Genomic DNA, 26,455 nt, shown 5'->3' with positions numbered 1-26,455 from the left:
TAATCCTTTAAGGCAAGGCAACTCTAAACCAAAATAGCTGATGCGTAGTGACTCCTTTTCACTCCTTCCATAATTGAAGATTTAAAATAGTGTTGGATGGTCTGGAGGTGTTCATAAATATAATCCTAGAGATGGCTTTCCCTCAAGTGGCAGCTAAATGACAAATATGCAGCATATTGAGGTCTCCTATGTAACAAACCCTCCAGCTCACAATGGCAATGAGACTTTTGACTTTTAACATCAACTTATTGGGACTTTAACTAGATATAATGACATAAAAACTTTGGAAATGTAGTATGCCTGAATCAGGCTTGAGAGCCATGATGTGGCATAAAGTCTCAGAGCAGTGATGGAAAAGAAGTGGCAGATGTTCTTCAAGTAGGTCTTCTGGGGGGGCCTGCCAATAACAAATTAGGCAGGGTATTCAAATGCAGGAGGGTAAGGATTTATACCTTGGTCTGCAGAAACAAATAGGGAAGGTGCAATTAGCCATTCTGTGGCATCTACTTTATACTTTTCTAAAGGAGTGGACTCCACAAAAGCAGCAAATAGACTTTATTTCCACAACACAGTCTGTTTTCTCTTTCCCCCAGGAGCATAAATTGACCTCAGCCACTAAAGCAGAGGACAAAAGTTGACAAGTGACAGAAGGCAAAGGGTTACTAGAAAAATAGATTCTGCCCAAGGCTCTCCTTGCAGGGATTTAAATCCCTGTCCCCAGGCTCCCGCCAGGGCTCAACCAAATGGAGGGAACTACGCACATGAAAAGAGGCTGGAAACTGACAAAAGGGAAAGGAACCTGGCAGTGAAAAGACCAGTGGGGTGGGGTGGGAGCTTGGCTCCTAGATTAAGTGCTGATAAAAGGAAGAGGGAGAGAATAATTTATTGGGTGATGTATGTAGTTTCAATCATGTCCACTCCATATCTCTAACTTCTGGCCAGTCTATGGAGGTAGAAATTGGGGATGGAAGGAAAATTATACTCCTTCCTACTTCCCCCAGAGAGTAGACTTCATTATCCAGCTCTACCCATTTCCCAGCCTGCCTCCCCCCAAAAGCTTCCAAATCCCTTAGCTAAAATTTGCATCAGAAAATTGGAATTGGAATAAGGGCTGTCTTGCCCAAATCTTCCAGCCTCAGAACTGAAATGAAAGTTGAACAGGTTTGGGGAAAGGGAAGTTTAGTAATGAGATTACAGTCTCCCCTCATCCCCTACTCAAAAACTCAGATCCCTGGGCAGACAGAGGGTGGGAAGACCAGGCAGCTGTTTTCATCAGGGACCCATGCAGACCTGCTGGACAGTAGGTGAGAGAAGGCTGAGGCTGGAGGCTAGGAGAGCTCATTAGGCTCCTAGAGGGAGAAGCAGGGGCCTGGGGTCAAGGAGGAGCACGAAGCAACGCAGTAACAAATAGAGGAGCCTCTGAGCCCCCAAACTTATGGGCCACCATCCACCACCACCCGCCCCCCCAGTGCTAACCAGAGGGGCCCCTGCGGGTGGCAGGCTAGTCAAGGGCAGAGCTTGATGCGGGTGCCCTTGGAGAGCACCCGGAAGAAAGGGAAGACACGCTCGCCCAGGAAAGCAGCTGAAAAGGTGTGCACGTGAGCCAGAGTCTCCGCATTGTAGAAGCCCAGGCGCCCAGCCTCATAGTCCAGGTACACGCCAAAGCGCCGCGGTTTCTCACTTGGGCTCAGCAGTGTCTGCTCCGTTGAGCTCTGTGCCTGGTAGCGTTTGCCATTGGTGCCCACACACCACACTTCCCGCTGGAGCAGGGGCTGCTGGGGCAGGTGGAGCCGGCGGCGGCGATGGTGATGGCGAGAGGAGGAGCTGGCATCCCCGCTGCCCACAGTGGACCCCCCAGAGCCCACCTTCTCCTTATGATGGGTCGATTCACGGGCAGCGCCCACCGCCCAGCCCCGCCGCCCGCCCACCTCTACCTCCCAGTAGTGCCGGCCAGAGCGGAAGCCCTGGGCCCCCAGCACACAGCAGTCTGCCGAGAAGCGCTTGGAATGGTCAGCAACCTCCTGCCGCCGCTCTGCCAGGCGGACCCCCCGGCGGTCGGGGGACAGCATCAGGGCCGGGTGAGCCGTGTCAGGGTCCAGCGTCAGGTCCACTTGGGAGGAGGGAGGACAAATACGCCAGGGCTGGAACGACTGTTCCCCATCAGCAGCTAACTCCAAGGTCTGGCCTTTCCTGCTGCCCTCCCCACCATCCAGCTGTCCTTAGCTCCCAACCCCAACCTAGAGTCCAGGCTCAAGTTCCTAGGGGCTCCACTTCTTTCCCCAATCTATTTTCAAGACACTAGACAGGTTCTCCCCCTGGCCCTGGCTCTTATTCCCCAACACCTACCTGGGCTAGGACTAAAGCTACTCTTGAAGCCCCAGTTGGCCTGTCTGTATCCTGCCCCATCTCAGCACCCACTATTCCCCCAAGGCCCAATTTCCCTCAGAACCCAATCTCAGGCCTGTGAAGGAAAAGGCAAAGGAAGGTCGAACAGGTGACCTCCCTACCTCGGGCAGCCTGACAGAACATCCGGCTCATTTTCCTCACGATGGCATCTGTCAGGAAGTCATGGCTATGGGGTTGACACGGGTCAGGGGACCAGACCTCTGGGGGTTGCAGCTGTACCTCTTCACACCTGGAGGAAGGGGACCGGGCAGGGGGTGGGACCATAATATTCCCAGAGGGAAAAGCAGAAGCTGAGGGGAAGGAGAGGGTCCAGGAGGCAGAAGCTCGGGTCCTGGGGAAGGAAGGAGAGGAGCGGGATATCCAAGAGAGGCAGGGATGGGGAACCAGATGCCACTGGGTCACAAAGGATAAAGGGTGGGAACACACCTATTGAAAGTCTCCTTGATGTCCTGGGAATAACAGAAACAAAAAGAGGGAGAGGGAGAAAGAGACAAAGAGAGAGTCAGCTGCACGGGGATGGCTCCCTTCTCCCCATGTGATTCCAGCCAGAGAAAGAACTGAACTTGAATAGGGAATGAGAAGAAGCACACACAAGGCCCTCAATAAACATGCATCCATCTCAATCACCCCATTCCTCAGTATGCCTAATTTAACTCATCCTGCTGTGAGCCCAACAGAATTTTCAACCCAGCAAAAGAATTTTCACAGTATGACTTGGTCATATTTTTCAGGATGTCACTGTCAAAAATTCTTTCCTCAACTCTTAAAACCCTCCTTCTACAACTGAATCTTCCTTCTTTTTACTAGGTATAATCATCACACACATACCACATTCAACATCAAATACTCTGTCTCCAGCCTCAAAAAACCTTTTGGTCTTTGGGCTAAATCATTGTGGGTTCCTCCCAATGAGAAGAGAGGCAGCTCTGGACAGGTGTTTGGTAAGCACTGCCTGACAGAGCAGACACAGGGTTCTGGGGTGTGGACAGGGAAGGGGCCATTGCTCACCTGGAGCAGCCGCAGGCCCCCCTGCTGGCTCCGCTCTTGGGCCTCAGACAGCAGGCGGCTCAGCTGGGCAGCCTGCTCGGAGAGGCGGCTGGCCACTGCTCCCGCGCGCCCCAGCTGAGCTTCGTGCATCTCTCGGAGGCGCCGCTCTAGCCCTGCCTGCTCTTCGGCCAGAAACCGTGTCAGCCGCCCAAATTCTGAGGCCACAGCTGCCAGTTCTGACTTCATCTGGCTCTGGGATGATGCAAAGGGGATGGTGGATACCACCTCAACACACAGAAACATAAACCTCCAATTTTGCAACTGTTGCCCCTCAATCCAAGGCAAAGGAGCCCTACAATCTGATGGAAAAAGGCCCCTGTCCCCTTACCCATCTCCTGGCTTTAGCAGGCACCACTTCCATGCTCCTGACACACTGCTCCCAAACTCACCAACCACTACCTGCAACACTTATCTCCACCTTGGCTACCTAACTTGACTCGTTCTTCAGGTCTAAGCTTAAATATTCCTGAGAGGAGTCATATCTCTCTTCCAGATCTAAATCAGGACCGCCCCCATAAGTATCACTGCATCTCCTTGTGGCATATACGTCAATTTGAAATATTATATTTACATTGGCGTATTTCTTAACATTCTCTTCACCCACTGCTCCGTAAGTTCTGTTGCCACAGGGTCCTCAGGCCCTGGCACAGTGCCAACCACAGAGTAGGTGCTTGGTAAGAGGTTTTTGAAATGAATAAAAAATTCAGGAATCAAGATATGAAATTAGGATCCTGGCTATACCACTAATGACCCTGGGAAAGTCACCCAATCCTTCTAGATCAGGAGTCAGCAAACTTTTTCTGTAAAGGGTCAGATAATATTTTACCCTTTATGGGCCAAGAGTCAAAATCAAGGATATTATTATGTAGATAACTTTGACATATAATAAGAGAAAACCTCTACCCATTCCCACCCCATTTGCCTGGGCTGGCAATCATGGATGATGGGCATACTTTTTGCCCAGATATAAGCTGGAGACATTCTTAGGAAAAAGAGTAACAGGCCAGAGTGGGGAGGGAATTCCTGGCTGGCCAAGTGGATAAAGGAAATAGTTTCACTCTCTGTCCCAGTGAAACTCAGATCCTGACACCTCTGCACTCCAGGAGCCCCAAAGTCTCAACTTGGGCAGCTGGCTAGAAGCAAGATAACTCCCCAACTCCCAGACTCAGGTTCCACCACTCAGTGCCTAGCAGTTGCCGGCAACAGAGTCCCTAATGTGTAGGTGGCAATGATTGAGCATAGGGTCTGAGAAGTGGCAAGGCTCCGCCACCCTACCTGGGTGGCAGACATTGGAGGGATGGGGGAAGAGGTCAGACAGGAGGGATGCCCTAGCTTGCTCTCTAAAGCTCAGTGCTAAGCCATTCCAGTGCCTACCGGCCTTACAAAAAGAGGCAGGGGTAAAGGGTGGGAATTAGGGGTAAAGTATCTAAAAGAGGTAGGATCCTTGGGAAGGGGTGAGCAATAATGAAAAAAGGCTGAGTGAGAAACACTGCACTAGAAGATATTAGGTCTCTGCAATGCTAACATTCCTCCCCGTTATGTTCGCAGCTGCTTTGCCCACCACCTGCCATCTATCCTGGAACCTGGAGCTTCTCTGATAGCTCGTATGTGAATTCTGCCTTGTCCTCTCCTGCCCTCTGTGCTATCTGGCAGGGTGAGCACAACAGTACAGGGCAGCAGCTCTAGGGTTAGGTGTCTGGGGTGGTAAACCTGCTCTGCAGCCTTGGGCCAGACACCAACCCTCTCCAAGCTAAACCTGTTTCACTCCATTTTGGAACCTAGGAATAAACAAGCCTCTTGATCCACTAAGGCCCCTCTCTCCTCACAACCATGGAAAGGTGTCTACCTCTTCCCCAGGCCTCAGCTGCCCTTCTTCTGAGGATCTAGTCACCCCTTGCAAGAGCCCATCTTCCCTACTCTGACTACAGAGCCAGTCAGCCCTGTCAAGGACATTCACTCACCTTCAACTCTGTCACCCGCCTCTCCTCCTTGGCCTTCATCTTCTGCACAGCCTCCAAGTGCTTCCTCAGCGGTTCCACATGCCCCTGCAGTTTGGCCTAAAGAAACAAGAAAAAAAGATCAGCAGCCTGGGATGGGAGAGGCACCTGCCCTCAGGGCCCACATCCCCCATTCTCCCATTTTGGGTTGGGGCTCAAAGCCTGATGCCTCATCACAGGTATCAAATGAACATCACACTCCCTTCATCCCCTTTCTTCTCTTCAGATGATGACAAAGGCCTCCAACCCTCCACCTGCACTCATGTACAAAGCCCTGGGTGTGCTCTGAAGGTAGGATCCTGGGACTTCCCTGGCAGTCCAGCAGTTAAGACTCCAGGCTTCCACTGCAGGGGGCATGGGTTCGATCCCTGGTTGGGGAACTAAGATCCCGCATACCACGCAGTGCAGCCGAAAAGTAAAAAAATAAAATAAAAATTAAAAATAAAGGTGGGGTCCTGATGACTACACAGCCCCACACTCAGCGTTGGAGTGAATCTGGCTTGAGGCCCTCACCACACAAAAGTCTTTCCATGTGAATGTTCCTGTTCCTACCTGTGGTCCCTTCCCCCTCATAAACAATTTTCCTCATAATTTTCATCTCTAAATACTTTTATGATTTTATGGCAGTGCTAAAAATCTTTCAACAGTTCTTCATGACTTGCAAAATATGAGGCTCTCATTGCTCCTTCATTTCTAGCCTCTCCTCCTACACTTCCCCTCCTACACCCCTCAACACAGACTCTTAGTTTTAGTCACATAAAACTCCTTGTCTTTTCCTGAGCATAATTCCATACCTGTATCCACGCTGTTCCCTTTGCCTGGGACTGCCCTTCCACACTTAGCCCAACTACTTGACCATGTCCCTGATGCTCCCCACCCCCAACTTCCTCGATGATTCCAAGGAACACGAATACACCTTTACAACACTTCCCTGCACTGTAATCATTTACAAGTGTGCTGCCCCCAGGACACACAGGCTTATGGGAGCAGGCACCCCACTTTACTTATTGTAATTTCTATGCTCCTCTCTGTCCATCAGCTTTCTCTCCCACTCAGTTACTTGCTGAATGGAAAACAAACACCCTGTCTTCCTGAAGTTTTAACTCTCGCAGCAAATATGCACTTGAGCTCTGTGTTCTAATCATTTGCAGAATCTTTTGCTTTAATGGACTGTCAGACTAGAATGGATGAGATAAGCCCGACTTTTGTGCTCTTTCCTTTTTCATGCCTTCTACTTCTTCTGCCTTTCTCCCTCCTTCTCCTTGAAGGGTAATACAGCATAGAAGAGCTCAAGCCTAGCCTCCAATCTGAACCTGAATGCAGCCAGGTGACCTGAGGCAAGCCATGCTTCCAGTTTCCTCATCTTAAAAAAGGAACTGGGAGTAACGGAATCTATCTCACGGACACTATGCTTAGCACAGTGTCTGGCATGGAGCAAAAGATCAGTACTAAATGTTATCTAGAATTCCCTACCCAGGCCTAAGCTGCCAATAACAGCCTGATAATGACCCTTGATCTAAAGAGATTATTGACCCAGAGCACAAAAAGTAGTTGTTGCACAGGCTAAGCAGTTGAAGAAAAAAATCATAATAAAATTACAATCAATCCATAACATAAAGATAGCATGAACTATACAAAATTTTGCCTTTTGCTATTACTTTCTACTTTTCTTCAGTAGGGTCAATAATTTCAACTCTCTTCATTCAGAATTTATGATGCTTAAATTTCTCATTTAATATTTTTCCTAAACTGTTGACAAAAAATTCAAATAGAGTACCATTTAAGACACAGTTTCAAGAAACTTTAACTTCTTTGAAGCTTTATTTATACATCATTTGTGCATTATTACCTATTCAATAAAGAAATATTTCTACAAAACAACACTGTGCCAAGCTAGTGCTAGTTAGTGTACATATCTGAAAAGAAACTACTTGCCTGTAAAATACCCTGTAAGTTAAAAAGGGAATCACCCAAATTAGTTCAACATAATAAAACTTATGTATTTACATTTCCTGATCAGATTAATGTACTTGTGTCTATGTAGCCTCTCCAAATTGCACAGCTCTGCTGGGCTGACCTTCAATAGCTATGGCTAACACAAATTAAAATCTAGTTTCAGAAGCTCTTCAGAAGAGTCCTACAAGGGGAGGGTGGAGAAGCGGTGGAATGCCCATAGATAGTCTACCTAGGGATCCAGTTAACAAAGTGACTGCACATTGTATGATGAGTACAGTTAACTAGAAACTGAGGAGACACAAAAAAGGAAGGACAAAAGGAGCTCACAATCTCCCCTAATAATGCAGGGCCTAAAAGGCAGGAGGTATTACCAGTTTAGTGATTCCCATACTAGCTTGGGCTTTCTAAAGATATTCACCCTGTCACTGATTCAGAATCTCTAATAGAAAGGCCCACTGTACTTCCACTAATAATTGGGACAATCAGCCAGGTCTGACAATCGTTGTGTGGAAGGAATAGTTACTTGTCATTGAGGGTGTAGGTTTGTCTTAGCTGTATGTAACCACTCATAGCTAAGAAGCTCTAGACATCTTACTCTAAAACTGGGGTAATGGTAATAATACCTAAATGAGGTGACTGTAGGAATCAGGAGAAGGTGTGAAAACACAAGTCATAAAACAAAAAAGCTCTGTGCAGACTACATAGAAGCAGCTATTCTCTTCTCCTGGTTCCACTACTACAAACCTATCTGGGCCTTCACTAAATAATGTTATGTCTACTAGCTGTCTCACACACAAATCTCCTTTACCTGTGTTCAAAAACATTCAGGATCAGAAATAGGAAGCAAGATATTAACTAAACTAGAATCAGACTCCAAGAAAAGTCACATGGCAGGAAAGTCAAACAAACAACAGACATCCAAACGGTGGTGACGTTGTTAACACTATAGGCTGGGGAGGGGGTCAGTGTCATAACCAAGTCCATCAGTTACTAGTAGCTGTGTGGCCCTGTGTATATTCCTTAAATCTCTCTGATTCTGTTTTCCAATCTGTAAAACAGGAATGCAAACCATATCAAACTTGCAGGGTTGTTTTGAGCTTTAAATGAGACAGTCCATGAAAAGTGCTTAGTACAGTGCCGGGGTACATAGTAAGTGTTCAGTAAATATTAACTTTTAATCCTGGAGAAATTAAAGTTCAAAGACATTTAGAGACTAAGAGCCAGGTCTTCTGACTTAAAAGCCTCTCCATTTTTTCTGAATTCCTAAGAAAGGTAAGAAGTCCTGGCCAGTACACCAGAATGATGCAGATCAACAAAACTCCCCAAAGAGAGAACCAAGCCATATCTTGGAGTGGGTGGGGAACCCATTAGAAAGAAAGTGCAAACATATGGGTCTGATAGTAGCAGTCAATACAACACTTCTACTCCTCAGAGCCCTTTCTTATTTGAGGCCCAAGTTCTTTCCATTTCTAGGGTTTTAGTCCAGGATAGATTTAAGAGTCACCCAGAATTAAATGAGACTGGTGGTAAAGCCCCAGGGGCTTGTCACTTGCATTCTTATAATTTAGGGACAGTGGAAGTCTAAAACAGCAGTGGCTTTCCCCAGGAGACAAAGCCCAGTAATATGGCATCACCAGTTTTGCCAGATTTCCTTTGAAGAAGCCAGTCTTCCCTGGTCTTCTTCACTGTGTCTACTTTGTCGGTGTCGAGGATCCTTCTCACTCTAACCCATCTTGGTGCCAGTAACTGCTTAAGTAAGGAGAATCAGCTCAACAGTACATGAGGTTCTTTGAGGGGGGAAGACATGTTTCCTTTTCCCAGCTCCTCTTACTTCCTCTCCAACCCCACTAAACTCCCATCTTCTACTTCTCTCACCTTGTACTCCTGCACCACCTCCTCCAATGGCACCACGCTGTGCTGTTTGTGGCTCCTGGATTCTCGGCACACCACACAGATGGCCTCTTCATCCACCTCGCAGAAGAGCTTCAGGGCTTCTTGGTGTTTGGGACAAATGCCCTGCTCGTGCCCACGGCTCCCTCGACCAGGGGTTGGGTGCATTTGGCGAATCACCTGGACCATGTTGGCCAGCTGCAGGTTGGGGCGGAAGCTCCGCCTGGGAAAGCTTTTGCGGCACTGGGGGCAAGTGAAGCACCTCCGAGGGACTGGAGGAGGGGGCAGGGGGGTGACGGGATCTAGCTCCTCTTCCTCGTCCTCCTCCAGCACTTCCTCCTCGTCCTCCTCATCCTCCTCTCTCAGGTCCTCCTCCATGTCCCCCAAGTAGTAGTCCAGGTCTTCCTCCTCATCCTCCTCCTCCCACACGTAGTCCATGTTGTCCCAGTTGGACCCGCCCATGCCACTGGTCCAGAACACACCCTCCTCTTCCTCCTCGACCTCCTCCTCCATGTCGCCCTCATAGTCTTCATCCCGCATGGGGGTGTCCCACCCCCCACCGGCCCCCACAGCCTCCACTTCCTCCTCCTCTCCGTCCTCCTCCTCTTCCTCCCGGTCTAACTCGTCCCTGTCCTCTTCATCCTCCCCTCCCCACAACTGGGTTACACACACTCGGCAGAAGTTGTGCCCGCAGCCGATGGACACGGGGTCCGTGAAGTAATCGAGGCAGATGGCGCACACCGCCTCCTCCTGAAGGGTCTGCACAGGGTTGGGTGCCATAGCAACGGCAGCCATCTTAGTGTCCAGTCAGCCGGGGTAGATGGGCTGTGGGGGGCGGGGGGTCTTCCCTCTCAGACTCCCTGACGACCCGGCCCCACCCCCAGCCCTGCCTCTCCACACCTTGCCTCAAGCGCAGCCAGAGAAACGTCCTCCGGACAACCCACCCCTCCACACAGAGTTCCTTTCTCCCAGACGACAACCGTGTCCCTGAGAGGGGAGGGGACACAGCTCAGCGTTACCGCCAAGTACCTCAGGTGGCCCTGAGTGCAAATCTGCCCCAACGCTCCCTTGGCCTCCTCATAAACCCCCGCCCCTCCTCACTTCCTGGCTCCGCCCCCTCACTTCCGGCCTTCCCCCAACACTTCCGGTCCTGGGAGCCACCCAAGCTCGCGAGTTCCCTCCACGGTCACGCAACGGCCCTTTCCCTCCCTCCACCACCCCTCCCCGCCCCGGTCCCCTGGGTGACAGGAAACGGTGAGGGAACGCTCTAGCAGACACTCGGGAACAGGGCGGGAGACCTAGAAGGACGGAGGCGCACGCCTCTCTGATGCGAGGGAGCGGGGAACGCAGACGAAACAGAAAGCCCGGCCTCCCCCATCGCCCGCCACTGGGGATAAGCTTCGGGGGACTGTGGAAGGGCTTGGCGCCCGTCTGGTCTCGGTGCTATGACCGCATCGGCGCGGCGCCATCCTACCGACCGGACACGGAGAACCGCAACAGGGACTCCCCACCGCCGACGCCGGAAGCGGAGGGGCGGGTGTCGGTGAGCGCCCTGAAGTACTTCCGGCCCTTCTAGGCAGAGGACTTTGTTGTTTGAGGATTCTGAGCGTCCCTCGGAGACGGACTAGGGGGCGGGGCCTGTAGAAGTGTGGTGAAGGTGGCACCGGAGACCCTCCCCTCCTCCCGTCTGTAGTTGGCCTTTCCACACCCACTTTGGAAACTGCCATCGGCCACTATCACATCGTTTAAGATGAACTTTCCCAACTGCCATCAGAAAAGGAACGGTTGCAAATCATCACATGCGCATTCACACAGTGAAACACTTCAGATATAAAAAGGGAACCCTCTTCAAAACGTACAGTATTCTTAAGTGAAAAGAGAATATATGTAAAAAAAAAATGGGGGGGATGAGATGTTAAATGTATATAATAGCTTTATAGTCCTGTGTTTACTCCTAAAGTAAGGGCTGTAGTTCCTATTTCAGGGTTTAGTGAAATTAATGTGCGAAGCTATTAGAATGTTACTTAGCACATGGTAAGGTTTAGCTACCCATTGTTATCATCGTCGTCTGTCTCTGGAAGAATGCTAGTTTCTCTGGGAAGGCTGAGGATCCAGGATAGAAAGGACACTTTTCCGTAAATGTTGTTCTGTATCTTTCCAATTTTGTACCAAGTCAATGTAATGCCTTACAGGAAAAAAAAAGTTTTTTTCCCAAGTGCTATGTGCATTCAACACTTTTTGAGCTGTGCATCACGCGTGCCCCACCCAAAGTACCTGGAGGTCTGTCTTCATGGAGTCGCAGTCTAAGAGCAGGGACTCGAACTGGGTTTGCGGTATTGATTTTACTTGAGAGAATCCTAGCCGGGATGTGGAACGGTATCAGTAAAGATGCTGCTGTGGTATCCAGAGCGTCTCTGCCAAATAGATTATTTGTGCAATAGAAATAATACTTGATGCTTTTTTTAAAAGATATCTCTCTTAATTAAAAGTTAAAAAAAAAAAACCTGCGGGGAAATTTATAGGACCGTTATCCATGTACAGAATCCCCAATGAATGCCGGACGCTGCAGGATGCCAGGGCTGGGAACGCAGAATTGACCCTGATCTCGAGAAGCTTCCCGCCTCTTCAGGAAACTCCAAATGGACGCATGCTTTCTAAAGTGGTGGTCCGACCGCGCCAAAACCACGAATCCCAGTGCATGAACTGTACTAGGTGATGGCGGGGGCTGCGAGCGCTACTGTGGCAGAAGAGTGGGGCCACAAGACGTGAACACAGTTCAGCTCTCCCTGAAGGGAGCTCCTTGTCTGCCTGGAATTGTAGTCCTCAGCCCTACCAGTCGCGGCCACGTCTAGCTTCAGGGTTATAATCAGTAAAGTTTGTATTGTGGGTGTTTCCGTAGTGTAGTGGTTATCACGTTCGCCTCACACGCGAAAGGTCCCCGGTTCGAAACCGGGCGGAAACAAGACTTTTGGTGTGCTTTTCAGCTCTAGTCACAGCCTATCCCGCGTCCTGGAGTGGAGGCTATCACATGAAGTACCTGTGTGTGTTTACTGTATTTATGTTTCTCGGAAACAGACAGTGAAGCAGTACCATAACATGCTGGACTCTCCATAAGTGCTCCAGTGTAAATTCAGGTTTCGGTACCTCATCTAATCTCTTTGCTCTTCCCCTCGGAAACCTGCACGGCCACCTCTCCCATGTCGAGGGCGCGTAGAGTTCGGATCCCTGGGCCCTAGGGACTAGGGCCGAGCCAGGCGCACAGTAGGCGTTCCATAATACTTTTGCGGTTGCATGGCAGTAGGCCCGCATCCTTGCTTACAGATCTTGGTCTCCTGGGAAAGCAAATATCTCATTACTTGTTGCCCGGCTAGCTCAGTCGGTAGAGCATGAGACTCTTAATCTCAGGGTCGTGGGTTCGAGCCCCACGTTGGGCGTCCCGTCTTTTTGGCCACCAGCATAATAAAAGTGGTTTTGATGCAAGGGCAGCAAGATATTCTCCAGACCAAGACGCATTCAGCGTCGGTATCACCGAAGGTGATAGCCCGTAGCTGGCGAAAGATGGACTGCTCCCAGCCCTAAGGCCAATCGCTTACTGAAGGCGAGAGTGAATGGTGAGTGCCAGCAGACAAATCCAGCAGACAAATTCCTCAGGGCCTGCTCCTCAGACCACTGCTCCGCTTGCTGAAATCCAGCTACGAACGGTCAACACGTATAGGGCGCCCTCTATTTACGAGACGACCCGCCGGGGTGTCCTGGGCAAGCTGCGCTGGGAGGGAGGGTACAGAGTGGCCTCCGGAAGCTGCGGTAGGACCCCCAAGGCCCACTGATTAGCGACCACCTTACCAGGTGATTTAGAGGTTAGCATTCCGAGCTCTCACTGCCTTCGACCTGTTTCGGTGTCCGAGACCCTTAGGTTCAGCATGTTCTCTTTATGCCCGGTATTGAGTCGATCTTTTGTGATATGTTGCCCCACACATTCCAGCCTCCACATTCCCCCCACACATAAAGGGATGTTAAAATGTCCTTTTTCGGAACACCCTAACATAAACATCTTCAGTTCACCGGTTCTTGTCACGAAATTCTTCCTTAACTTCACTTGAATTCATTCTTTTCCATTTATTGTTCCTTAGTCCCGCAAATTCAGCCCATTGTCTATTTTCCGTGCGTAGAAGTCTCCCCACATACATACCAGACCACGAGACACGTCTGTTGATTATATAAAGCTGGTTTATTAAACTTGCTAAGCGAAGGGTAGTACCACCTTCAGTCTCAGAGGTGTATCAAAAGAGAGAGTTAGGGAGGGTTTAGCATGATACCCTCTGAGGGCAGTGTGGACAGGAATTGGGCAGAGTTGGTAAAACAGGCAGAGTTGCCAGTACAGTCCTACCTCACGCGTCCCTCGGGAGTCACTTTTATTATAGTCTCTCCTTGCAACCTACGGGTCTAAACAAGCCCGTGTTCGAACAGTTTGAACTTTGGCATTTCGTCTTACACAGATGCTTGCGGATTCGTTTGCAAAGTGGTTTCAAGGTTCTTTTTCACCACCTTCACTGGGACTGGAAAACATTCCTAAAATTCTGGCTTTTTCATTAAGAGAAAGCCGAAATGAACAATTTTCTTCTCCGTCTCCCAACAAGCCATGGGCACTCCCGCCTGAGCTTTTTGCTACAATTCCTGCTTTTCTCTCCTCTCCTCCCATTCCATCGCTGTACTTCGGGCCAGGTCTGGTTTGGAATCCCTCTGCTGGTGAGTGACCCACCTTGCTCTTGGCTTTCAACAGTTCAGATGTTGGGCAAACGCATGATAGGATCTCTGGTTTTTTTCTCGAGTGGTGATAAAGGCTGCAGAGGCAGAAGGACTCGCTCTGATTTACGTCTTGGATTCTTTCAGGAATGATGAGCAGGAGGTGTGAGGAGAGCGAGACTGCTTCAGGGAGAGGGGCTAGAAAGACACAGCCATGGTCCAGAAAAGAGGCTGCTGGCGCCAGGGGCAGGGCAGCAGCCAGCCGGAGAAGCAGTTGAAGGAGCTGAGTGTATGCTTTGTACTCAGGGCAGGAGAGGGGTCTCCTGGATTTACGCTTTAGATGGTTTAATAACCGAGATCGGATACTGAAGATTGTGGGTAGTGGGGAAGAGAGGAGAGAGGAGTAATGAGTTCAGTCTTGGACAAGTTGGGAGACGTCGAAAAGGACGTGTTCAAGACAGGTGGAACTGAAGCTTGGGGAGAGTGCTCTTAGCTGGAGTCACAGATGCAGGGTTAGAGGGTGGGTCAAGCTGTGACCTGGGATCTGACTTCAGGGAGATGGCCTCAGGTACATGGAGGAGGAGTCAGAATAGGAGGAAAGCCAGCAGCGAAGCTTCCATTGAAGCCAAGGGAGTCGAGATGTGCAAAAAGGGAGGACAAGTGGGTAGAATCAAATTATAGTCTAGGAAGGGCAAATGGTAAAGCGTCCATGGATTGGGTCACTTGCAGGCCCGTTGGTAACCTTGAACTAGACTCGGACAAGAGGGCCTCCTGCCCTGTTCTCTGGGGGAGAGGGGCTTCCGTCACAGACACATTAAGGATCCCTACTCAATAGGACTCAGCCTCTGTTCCAATTTCTGGTTACCTAGGTCTTTGGGAACAAGCGTCGGCAACAGAAAAACACTTTGCAATATTAAACCATCGATACTACTCTTAAATTTGCATACATGGAGATCTACATATAACATATGTGAAACCTCATCCCAATTCTGGACATTGAATGCTAGGATTGGTGAGTTTTATTTTTATAAAATACTTAAAGGATAGCACTGTTTTCAAATTTTAATAAATTTTTTCAGCTTTATGTAAATAACACGGACTTAAAATTTGATATTCACTAATTTCAATCTCCCCTTTATTCTTACTAATTTTGTATAATGTCTAAGAAATATATAATTATTTTGAAAGCATATGTAAGATTAATTTCATTGTTGCTTGTTCGTATTTAATTTACATTTTGACGGAAATATATTCTAATCTCATATATTTTGATTATATTTGAATTCCCTAGCTCGTAATTGTCAATAGAGCACAAATTGTGTGAAAATTTAAACCCAGCAGCTGTCTCCCTAGAAGACAGAGAGATAACGGAGAGGATTATCCAGTCAGTCTCAAGCCACATTTTACTTTCCCTCCAGCGAGGCCAGCTGCTTTCATTCACACTTTTTTTTTTAAATTGCTGCACTGGACCGATTTCACAACCCACTAATGGGTTGCTCTCCACAATCTGACAAACACTGTTACCGGAGGCCACCAAGAGACGCATATTCTAGGGCGGAATCGTTCCGGGGCCTCTGAGCCAGCGGGGGGGTGGGGGAGGGCGGGAGAGGCGGGGCGAGGGGGTGGGGCCAGAGTGGTGACCACGACCATAAGTCTTATAAGATGTGCAGAGAGACCGTTTACTGTGGGTTTCCGTAGTGTAGTGGTTATCACGTTCGCCTAACACGCGAAAGGTCCCCGGTTCGAAACCGGGCGGAAACACAGTTGGTTTTTTTTCGATTCCTCAGCTATGGCTAAAATAGATTCTTCCGGTTAATTTGTCAACTTCTGTCATTTGTCGCAGAAGGTATGTGCATAAAATTACACGTACCTTTTACAGTTTTAGCCATGCTCCTTATCTTTTCCAATCTATTACCTTCAAGCTAGTGTATTCCAGATCTCTAGGTCTGTAGTGCAAAACAAGATGATCTATGTCATTAGAGTCAGCCTTCACAGAAATTAAAATCCTAGAATATTTAAAGGTGGCAAAAGGCAGAAATGCCTCTCAAAGACAAATGAAATATGAAAGTACAAGAAGGAGTGCGTTGGAAACGTATAGTGAAAGGCAGTGAAGTGTGCACAGGAAAGATAGTAGTGATAACCACATCATCTATCACATCCTGTTGACTGTGTCTGGTCCTGTTGTAGGTGTCTCCCTCTACTGTAGGTGAGGCCACTGAGGCACAGACACATCACATAAGGTGAGGAAATGTGGGGTAGAGGAAATAGTAGACGGAACTAAAGGACTGAGAAGAGGGAAAGAGACAGGGCACCGAGAGAAATTCACGTTAGCACAGCCGGAAAAACACCTGTTTCTGCCAGTGATCTTCTGGTGACTGGCTCCCACTCGGCTGATGGCTGTCGCGACAACCTCCACCTTACAGACACCGCCGTGAGCGAGTCCGAGTTTTTCTACCCTGACTGGTTTCGCTCCCAGCCTGCACCTCCCCATCAACCCGTCCTCAGCGGCAGTGCAGAACAGTAAAAAGAGCCATCAGTCCCTCCAGAAGTGTCTCGGTCAGCAGCCTTCTTCACTGATCCTCATTTGCTGCGCATCTGCTTCGGGCCTGTGCGAAGGTGTGTTGGGAAACGGGCTCCAGAGATGAAGGGGAAAAGGTAGCAAAGGCTTCAGAGAAGCAGACCAGCGGTGCTTGGAGTCCCCTATCCAGAGTTCTCGGCCGGAGGGATGCCAGTAGAGAAGCGCACTGTGTGGACTTTTGCAGTGCAGCCTGCTTCTACGCCAGGAAAATGGGGTTCACACTTTCATACAACCCGACGGTACACCAACTTACACTTGCAAGAAGCAACTTCTTTCCCAGGACTTCTGTCAAACTTGAAAGTCAAGTAGAGAAAACATAAAAGTGGTAAATCAAATTCTCTTTAAAGTTTCACACATCTTTTTTTTAATTTTTGTTAATTTTTATTTATTCGGCCGCTTCGCGCAGCTTGTGGGATCTTTGTTCCCAGACCAGGAATCCAATCCTGGCCCTGGCAGTGAAAGCACAGAGTCCTAACCATTGGACTGCTAGGGAATTCCCTAAAGTTTCACACATCTTAAATGCAGACAAAGCATTCTCGTTTGGCCACTTGCATTCACATAACTTACACACCCACCCACCCACACACACACACAATCAATATAGGGCTCATCTCTTTATCATTGCTCTTTGATACTTATCGGTATGCCTTACCTGGGTTTACAGATGTAAACCAACCAAGAAGGCCAGGGCCCAGCCATGCAACTCAGAGCCCTAGAAGAGTGAAGAATGTTGGACTCCAGTTGAAAAAAATTCTCCCAGAGCTTCCCTTGCTGACCCAATTTCTCTTTTTTTCCCTCATGTTTTACTGACTGATTTGAAATGAGTCAATGCAGTCCCTGCATCCCAGGCTCTGGACTGACAGAGCATCTCTTGCACCCCCTCCAAGCCCACCCAGGACTCTGGGAGGCCAGGACCATCAATCAGTCCTATCACTCTTCTCAATTCATGAGATTTGTAGCTATTAATGTTATTTCCTAACTGTGAAGTTTTACACAATAACAGAATAACCAGAGGGAAAGGGAGATGATCAATAGAGTGACTATAGAAGGCTAGTCCATGAAATCTATGAGGATTATGAAGAAAAGAGCCAGTGGGGTGGGATTTTGGTTTATGCCTCAGCTAACATAAGAGTTGTCATCTGACTTCCTTGGGAAGACAGTAAACAAATCCAGTGCAACACAATTAACACCAAAGAAACAGCTGGGCTGGGCAATAAGTGCCACAAGAAGCTGTCTCACGTGAATCAATAGGGCTTGACAGCTTTCCTAGATTCATCTTGTTTCAATTAATGCTAAAATTATTCTCTTTTTGATACTTAAATTGTAGCTGCTTGTCTGTAGAAGCCCCTTTCAAATGGCCCCTTTGTCCTTTCTCCATTGCCCTGACAATTTTTTTTAAAGTGTACAATTTGACTTTTTTTCTTATTAATAATGTATATATGGCAATCCCAATTGCCCAGTTAATTCTCCCCACCCCACCCCTTTCACCGCTTGGTGTCCATATGTTTGTTCTCTACATCTGTGTCTTTATTTCTGCCTTGCAAACTGGTTGATTTGTACCATTTTTCTATATTCTGCATATATGTGTTAATATACGATATTTGTTTTTCTCTTTCTGACTCACTTCACTCTGTATGACAGTCTCTAGGTCCATCCACGTCTCTACAAATGTCCCAGTTTCATTCCTTTTTACAGCTGAGTAATATTCCATTGTATATATGTACCACATCCTCTTTATCCATTCATCTGTTGATGGACATTTAGGTTGCTTCCATGTCCTGGCTATTGTAAATAGTGCTGCAATGAACATCGGAGTGCATGTGTCTTTTAGAATTATGGTGTTCTCTGGGTATATGCCCAGTAGTGGGATTGCTGGGTCATATGGTAGTTCTATTTTTAGTTTTGCAAGGAACCTCCATACTGTTCTCCATAGTGTCTGTATCAATTTACATTCCCAGCAACAGTGCAAGAGCGTTCCCTTTTCTCCACACCCTCTCCAGCATTCACTGTTTGTAGATTTTCTGATGATTCCCTTTCTAACGGGTGTGAGGTGATACTTCACTGTAGTTTTGATTTGCATGTCTCTAATAATTAGTGATGTTGAGCAGCTTTTCATGTGCCTCTTGGCCATCCATATGTCTTCTTTGGAGAAATGCCTATTTAGGTCTCCTACCCACTTTTTGATTTAGTTGTTTGTTTTTTTTTGATATTGAACTGGATGAACTGTTTATATATTTTGGAGATTAATCCTTTGTTTGTTGATTCATTTGCAAATATTTTCTCCCATTCTGAGGGTTGTCTTTTCGTCTTGCTTATACTTTCCTTTGCTGTGCAGAAGCTTTGAAGTTTCATTAGGTCCTATTTGTTTATTTTTGTTTTTATTTCCATTACTCTAGCAGGTGGATCAAAAAAGATCTTGCTGTGATTTATGTGCCCTGACAATTTGAAGGCATCCTTGTTTCCTGGTAGAAACTCACACTTCAGACCTATCTATAGTTTTTCCTGGATGCAGGATAATGTTCAGGGAGCTTGATTTTTTTTTTTTTTTTTGGCATACGGGCTTAGTTGCTCCGTGGCATGTGGGATCTTCCTGGAGCTGGGATCGAACCCGTGACCTCTGCATTGGCAGGCGGATTCTTAACCACTGCGCCACCTAGGAAGCCCTTTTTTTCTTTTTTAAGTGAAGAGTAAAAGAACCAAATCTGGGTGCCAGGACAGTGCATGGGGTCAAAGATCCCTGGCTCCCCCACTTCTGAGGTGCCCTAGGGAAATTCTTTAAAGGATCTAAGCTTACACTGAAAGCTCTATTTAATTATAGCTTTGCTAGATCTTTATTTATTTTTATTTTTTTGGTCAAATAAATGTCAACATCAGGACTCCCTAGCTGGCTCAGTGGTTAAGAATCCACCTGCCAATGCAGGGCACAAGGGTTTGATCCCTGCTCCAGGAAGATCCCAAGATCCCACATGCCAGGCGGAGCAACTAGGCCCATGTGCCACAGCTATTGAGCCCATGTGGCCGCAACTACTGAAGCCCATGCACCTAGAGTCTGTGGTACCTGTGGTCCGCAACACGGAGAGGCCACCGTAGTGAGGATCCCTCTCACCACAATGAAGAGTGACCCCCGCCCCTTGCAACTAGGGAAAGCCTGTGTGCAGCAACGAAGACCCAATGCAGCCAATAAATAAATAAATTTACAAAAAAAAAAAATCAACATTACAGAATTATTTATCTATTTATCTACATCTCTCACTCAAAAAGTAACTGTACTACTTTTTGCTTTTATATTTTAAACTTCTATTAGAAAATTTAAAGTAGACAGAATGGTATTAGGAAACCCCAAGTACTCATTAGTCAGCTTCAACACTTTTCTCTCTTCCACCATTTGTTTTATTTCTACATCTACCACTTTCCACCCCATTGGCTCTTTTCTTCACAATCCTCATAGATCTCATGGAATCGCCTTCAATAATCACTCTATTGATCATCTCCCTTTCCCTCTTGTTGTTCTGTTACTGTGTAAAACTTCAGGGTTAGGAAATAATATTAACAGCTACAAATCCCATGCATTGGGTCCTTACCATGGACTAGAAACTGTTCTAGGTGCTGGACATACATTGACTCCTTTGCACCCTTGCAACAAGGCTATGGTGTGCCACTATGTTTTTTTTTTTTGGCGCATGGGCTTAGTTGCTCCACGGCATGTGGGATCTTTCTAGAGCAGGGAATCAAACCCGTGTCCTCTGCGTTGGCAGGTGGATTCTTAATCCACTGCACCACCTAGGAAGCCCATAGTGTACCACTATTGAAAGGAAACTTCATTCACTTATTAATTTACATTGCAATGAAAAAGACAGGCCAGGTCCCTGCCCTCCTGATGTTTACCTTCTGATAGTCAATTAAAAAAACAAATAAAAGATAGGAAAATAATCTCGGAGAGTGATAAGAGCTGTGAGAAAATTAATGAGGGTGATCTGATAGAGTGGCAGGCAGAGGACAGTATTAGAGAGATGGGACAGGAAAGGTGCATCAGAAGAGGTGACAATGAACTGAGTCAGGAAGATAAGAAAGAACCAGGCTTCCAAATATCTTGGAGAAGAGGCCTTCCGGAGAGGGAGCAGAGAGTTTAAAGACCCTGAAGTAGGAGTAAACTTGGTGGATTCAAGGACAAAGATCAGGGGCTTGGAGGCTAAAGAACTGCATCTATACCTCCTTGGCTCTTCATTCTGATGACCCCATCCATACCATTTGCCAGTTTAGTTTGCAGGTGGTTAGAAAAATGAGTGGAGGATACGGGATCTTATGTCTCTGAGGACCCCAGGCAAATGAAGAACATAGCAGAGGTTTTAACAAAATGAAAGATTTTAAGAACAAATGAATGAAGGCATAGGTTCATCCAGAAAATGTCAAATAAACAATAAATACCAGCTCTAGATTCCATCTGTGTGACCTAATCGGTACCCTCCTCACCTCACCATGAATTGAAGGTTCAGATAAAGTCTGTAATTGTCATTTAAAACATCTAAGAGATATCAACAGTGGCTTAGATGCTCAGGATGCCTTTTGGTAGCCTTAACTCATGAAAGAACCACTGAAAGGGATTGTTCTGGTTGTTTCAAAAATTTCTAGCTTTACAAGAAAAACAACAATATTTGTAAACTGAATTTAAAACCTTGAGAAAAACTAGACTTTAATACTTGCAACTGTAATACACTGAATATTAATCACAAAAGATGTGTGTATTATTTTCCCTGTTCAAAAGCCTCCCCCTTGCCCTTAGACACTGAATATCTCAAATGACAGCAGAGAGAGTTTCCCAAAATAGCCAGTGATTTTAATTCAGTTGGTCCTGACACAGAATAAAGGAGCAGGTCATTCTGGGTCATCTTTTTTGGCCCCTCTTCCTTTTGCAGGTAGTCCTCCAGAATTAGCTTGCTCTGGTTGACATTTTGTCTTCCTCCTTACCCCCAAATTCACGTTCCCCATGACACCAGCATGTGACTGAGAACTGCCTTTTTCCTGGGGGGACTTTCACCCTTAAACCAATGTGATGTGACATAAACAGCAATGAAATAATGGGGTGAGCATTTGATAATGATTGAACTGTCTCTCCTGATGCTACCCAGATCATAGAAGAATGATTTTCTCAAGTTTAGTAAAGGGAAACCAGTGGCTGTTAAAGAAAAAGATGATACAGGAGTATTTCTAGACTAGTTACAATATAGCCATGAATATATTAAACCTGGAGATAATCTTTTGTTTCAAATGAGATTTTTAGATAAGAATATTCAAGTGGATTGTTGATTAATAATTTACATGTAAATTATATATAAGCATTATTTTTGACCACTTCACTAACTACACTCATGGTCTAATAATTTATATATGCCCCATATGACACCAAGACCTTATAGAAAATCATATACAAATTTAATTTCTTATATCTGGTTGGAGTCTTCCTGTGCAAGGGAGAAAATTTGCCGGGTAAAAGTAACTGAGCAGACCTTTCCAGTGATGTCATGGCTTTGCGAGTGAAGAAAACATGATGGCCTCTCACAGAAACAGGCCTGAAAAGAGAAAAAATAATGTTGTCCTATAGAATTGGATTAGGAATCATAAGTTAGAGTGACAATGTGATCTTCAAAATCTTTTGTCCAAGTATGCACCTGTGAGAGGCAAAAGGAAGGTCTCTCTCCCTGCTAGGTGGTACTCTGCAGGCTCTACAATGGTTATTATCTTACAGAACAGGCAGTGAGGGACTCTGGCAATTTTAAGGGAGTAGGGACAATCACATGTTAGGTTTGTTGTTAAATGTGCCCAATGCCACCAAGGCAGCGGAGCAACAGTCAATCTTATTCATGACTAGTGGGAGGTAATATTATCCTCTAGGATCCATAGGCTGGTGATTTGTCTATTTCTGTAAAATTACAATTTCATATATACCTTGACCCAGGAATCTAACTTCTGGGAATTTGCCTTGCAGATGTAAGTTCAAAAGTGCAAAATGACAACACTACATGCTTATTAACTGCAGCATTGATTGTAATAGCAAGAGATTGGAAACTATAAATATCCATCAATAGCTGATCTGTTAAAGTAGGATTCATCTACAGTGGAATATTACGCAGCTGCAAAAAGACTGAGGAGAATTTCTATTTCTTGAGATGGAAAGATCATTAAAATATAATAGAGCTGTAATTATATTTTTGTGTAAAATAGGGGAAAATAAAAATATATTTGCATTAAAAACTCTGGAAGAAAATGTACATAGATACAAAACTTGTTACCTCAGAAGGGAGGTTGGATGTTAGATTCTTTTCACTGCATATTTGTATAGATTGTCCAATTTTTGAACTGTACAGTTTATTACCTACTCAAAAGATGTTTTAAAAACTCATTTTGTGGCGCAGCCTCTGTGGAAAATGGTATGGCGGTTCCACAAAAAATTAAACATAGAAAAACCATATGATCAGCAAATCCACTTCTAGATATATACCCAAAAGAAATGAAAGCAGGAATTCGACCAGATGTACTATTAGTACACCCATCTTCATAGCAGCATTATTCACAATTGCCAAAATGTGGAAGGGAGCCAAGTGTCTATGGAGAGAGAAATGGATAAACAAAATGTGATATATACATACAATGGAATATTATTTAGCCTTAAAAGGAAAGGATTGGGACACATGCTACAACATGGAAGAACCTTGAAGACGTTATGCTAAGTGAAATAAGGCAATCAAAAAAGGACAAATATTGAATGATTCATCTTATATGAGGTCCCTGGAGTAGTCAAATTCATAGAGATAGAGAGTACAATGGTGATTGCCAGAGGCTGGGAGAAAGATAGAGAGGGAGTTAATGTTCACTGGGTACAGAGTTGCAGTTGGGGAATATGAAAAATTTCTGGAGAGGAATGCTGGTGATGGTTACCCAACAATGCGAATGTGTTTAAAGCCACAGAGGTGTGCACTTTAAAATGGTGGAAATGAACAACAAGTTCCTACCGTGTAGCACAGGGAACTATATTCAGTATCTTGTAATAAACCATAATGGAAAGACTATAAATTTCTGCTGTACACTAGAAACTAATACAACATTGTATATCAAGTATACTTCAATTTTTTTAAATGGTGAAAATGGTAAATTTCATTATATATGTCTTAAAAATTTTTTTTTAAACCCACTTTCTTAGTAGGTAAAGGAGAGATTAAACAATGAGCAACAGCTTACAACAAAATGCCCCGTAGACAGATGATTGAACTTGTGTACCCCCTCAAAAATAATAAATAAATAAATAAAATTAAAAAAAAAACCACTTCACTGATTAGAATTGCAAAAAAAAATGCAAATGAGCACTGGGAAAAATGATTAAAACAAAATTTGACCTATTAAAAAAAAAAAAAAGGTGCCCCTTAGATTATTATACAACGGATTTCCTTATCTTTATCGAAAGCGGGCCGGCAAAGTCCTTAGGGAGGACAAAATGCACCTTCCGCCCAACGTGGGGCTCGAACCCACGACCCTGAGATTAAGAGTCTCATGCTCTACCGACTGAGCTAGCCGGGCGTGTCCCCTTCACGTTTCAACAACTCTTACTTCAAGGTAGGATTTATATTCTGGGTCCAGGTTTTAAATTGGATTTAGTTGGGACAAGATCGAGCCACTAAAGACAAGATTCTTGGCAGCCCTAGAAACTCAAACTCTACATCGTGCTTGACTGACCGTCCCTCCCACTTCCGTCCGTTTTCTGTTTGCCCTTTTCTGCCAGCGACCTAGCCCTTTTCCATTCCTGAGAAACGCAAGGCGCATAGGAGAGAGAAAGTGCGCATCCTCATACCTTCGACGAGCTCATCCTGCGATTTTTCAGTCTGAAATTGAAATACAGAGCTCGGGACTTGGGTTTGAAGTGGGTGAGGGCCGCCGCTGACTCCTGCAACCTGTGCAAACTCTACGCTTTGCGGTTTTTCCTAGGGTTCTGCCAACACCCTGCATTTCGAAAGTTGAATGAAAGCAAAAGAATCACACGGGCTCTGCGATGGAGATGCCGGGGATCGAACCCGGGGCCTCATACATGCAAAGCATGCGCTCTACCACTGAGCTACATCCCCATCCCTCTGCCCTCTTTTCTCCACGTTCCTTTAGTGGTGTATTGGCGAAGGGCGAGGATGAATGGATGGTATTCTCCAGTCGCGACAATCCAAAGGCTGCAAAGCTTGGCGGCCAGCGCCGGGAGCTGTTTCACCTTCCTCTACTGACTCTGGGCGAGCGGACCTCGATCGAGGGACTCCCGGGGGGAGCACAGGACCGGGATAAACACTTGGAGGCAGCGGTGGAAAAAGAAGGGAAAGTCATCAGGCACGATGCCCAGAAAATGAACTGTGAGCCGAAAAAAAGAAAAGTAAGACTGGGTGCGGGATGCTACGTTTGTTAAACAAAAAGAGGAGGGAGTGTGGTAAAATATGTAAAGTTTGTATAAAGTAATTCAGAATTGCAAAATCGATTGCTTGGGATTGGAAGGGGACTGGGGCGTAGCCGATGGGCAGATTTTTCACTGTTAACCGCTCCGTATATCTGAATTTGAGCCACATTTAAATAAATTCAACCCAAGAAAATTTAGCGAGCTCTACTGTGTACCGAGGACTGCACTAGAAAACTGGAGGTTCAGCCGTGAACAAAACTGACATAGTCCATTACATCTTCAGCTCGTATTCCAGAGGAGGTAGAGTGCTACAGAGAACACAGAGCCAGGGCTGAGGGAGAGAATGTAGTAATGTGTGATTCTGAGGAAGTGGCATTTGAAAAAAAGGCTTGAAGGACACGGGACGTGAACCATACAGGTATTTGGGAAAAGAGATGTTCAAGTAAAGGTAGCAGCCAGTTTAAAGGCCCTGAGGTAGGATCTTTCTGACATGTTATTGCAGGAATAGTAAGGAGGTCCAAGTGGCAGGGGAGGGTGATAGGAGATGAGGGTGGAGAAGTTGTGCGCAGGGGATGAAGAAGAAGAATGTGTAGGGCCTTTAGACGATTGTGAAGACGTCGACTTTTACTCTGAGAGATGGGAGCCATGGGAGGATTTGAGCAAAGGAGAGCCCTTTCTGTTTTCACAGCTGGATGAAGGCAGGGCAAGAGCAGGACAGAAGGGGAGAAAACTCTTGTGATCATCAAATTATAGGAGATGATGTGTGGAGGGGGTGAGTGAGAAGATGCTGAGGACTGGGGGTGGGGCCTGCGCATTTCCCCTGTCTTGGGGAGACTCAGAGGACTCACCTGTTTGGGCCTGAGCACCTGCAGGGATGGAATTGCTGTTAAATGAGATGGGATGGGGAAGGCTATGAGAGGAGTAGGTGGAGGAGCAGAGCAGAAGTGCGTTGTGGACACGGTGAGTGTGTGACTCTCCCTTAGAACCCTGTGTGTGGAGTTGTTGTCCAGCGAGTTGGATGCGGGAGCCAGGCATCCTAGAAGAGGTGGGCTGGGGATTTGTACTGCGGAGCAGGGAGAAGGTCTTTCAAGCAAGAAAGTGGAAGAGATCACAAGGAAGTGAGTATAGACAGAAGACCAAGGACTGAGCAAGGGCAGGGAGGCGAGGAGGAAACCACCGTGGTGGCCAAGAAGTGGGTAGGAGACCATGGAGGTGGGAGGAGAGCCAGAGAGTACAGTATCCTAGAAAGCGCTGAGAAAGGGTGTCGGGAAGGAGGAAGCATCAGAGGAGAGGCGAGGTAAGGCCTGAGATGCGGCCTGCTTTCAGCTTTGCGTTAGGATAGCTGTGGTCACTGGTGACCTTGACAAGAGCGGTTTCTCAGGAGGTTGAGGAAGAAAATCTGCCCCAGGTGCCCTC

General features: G+C 46.5%; 1 protein-coding gene and 5 non-coding genes across 9 annotated transcripts; 3 read left to right on the top strand and 3 right to left on the bottom strand.

The window, feature by feature from the left end:
- Nucleotides 1-524: 524 nt before the first annotated feature.
- Nucleotides 525-10,518, bottom strand: TRIM41 (tripartite motif containing 41). Of its 4 annotated transcripts, none has more exons than XM_057709072.1 (6): nt 9,282-10,518; nt 5,415-5,510; nt 3,415-3,678; nt 2,833-2,855; nt 2,508-2,737; nt 525-2,110 (listed from the first exon to the last, which is right to left on the bottom strand). In XM_057709072.1, the coding sequence occupies exons 1-6, from the start codon at nt 10,089-10,091 to the stop codon at nt 1,506-1,508; spliced, it is 2,028 nt and encodes a 675-aa protein (XP_057565055.1). In that variant the 5' UTR covers nt 10,092-10,518; the 3' UTR covers nt 525-1,505. The 4 variants fall into 4 exon arrangements, with proteins under 4 accessions (XP_057565055.1, XP_057565057.1, XP_057565056.1 ...); XM_057709074.1 differs by having other exon boundaries at nt 2,508-2,635; XM_057709073.1 differs by having other exon boundaries at nt 3,415-3,645.
- Nucleotides 10,519-12,185: 1,667 nt separating this feature from the next.
- On the top strand, nt 12,186-12,258 carry TRNAV-CAC (transfer RNA valine (anticodon CAC)). The gene has a single exon. It is a non-coding gene; the product is annotated as a tRNA-Val (tRNA).
- A 399-nt stretch (nt 12,259-12,657) lies between these two features.
- TRNAK-CUU (transfer RNA lysine (anticodon CUU)) lies at nt 12,658-12,730 on the top strand. Its single transcript has one exon. It is a non-coding gene; the product is annotated as a tRNA-Lys (tRNA).
- Nucleotides 12,731-15,727: 2,997 nt separating this feature from the next.
- TRNAV-AAC (transfer RNA valine (anticodon AAC)) lies at nt 15,728-15,800 on the top strand. The gene has a single exon. It is a non-coding gene; the product is annotated as a tRNA-Val (tRNA).
- Nucleotides 15,801-24,113: 8,313 nt separating this feature from the next.
- TRNAK-CUU (transfer RNA lysine (anticodon CUU)) lies at nt 24,114-24,186 on the bottom strand. The gene has a single exon. It is a non-coding gene; the product is annotated as a tRNA-Lys (tRNA).
- Nucleotides 24,187-24,656: 470 nt separating this feature from the next.
- Nucleotides 24,657-24,728, bottom strand: TRNAA-UGC (transfer RNA alanine (anticodon UGC)). Its single transcript has one exon. It is a non-coding gene; the product is annotated as a tRNA-Ala (tRNA).
- Nucleotides 24,729-26,455: the final 1,727 nt, after the last annotated feature.

This window comes from Hippopotamus amphibius, chromosome 15, assembly GCF_030028045.1.
Source record: "Hippopotamus amphibius kiboko isolate mHipAmp2 chromosome 15, mHipAmp2.hap2, whole genome shotgun sequence".
In the NCBI taxonomy this organism is placed as follows: Eukaryota; Metazoa; Chordata; class Mammalia; order Artiodactyla; family Hippopotamidae; genus Hippopotamus; species Hippopotamus amphibius.
The sequence above is the reverse complement of the archived record's forward strand: the minus strand, read 5'-3'. Positions and strand labels throughout refer to the sequence as shown.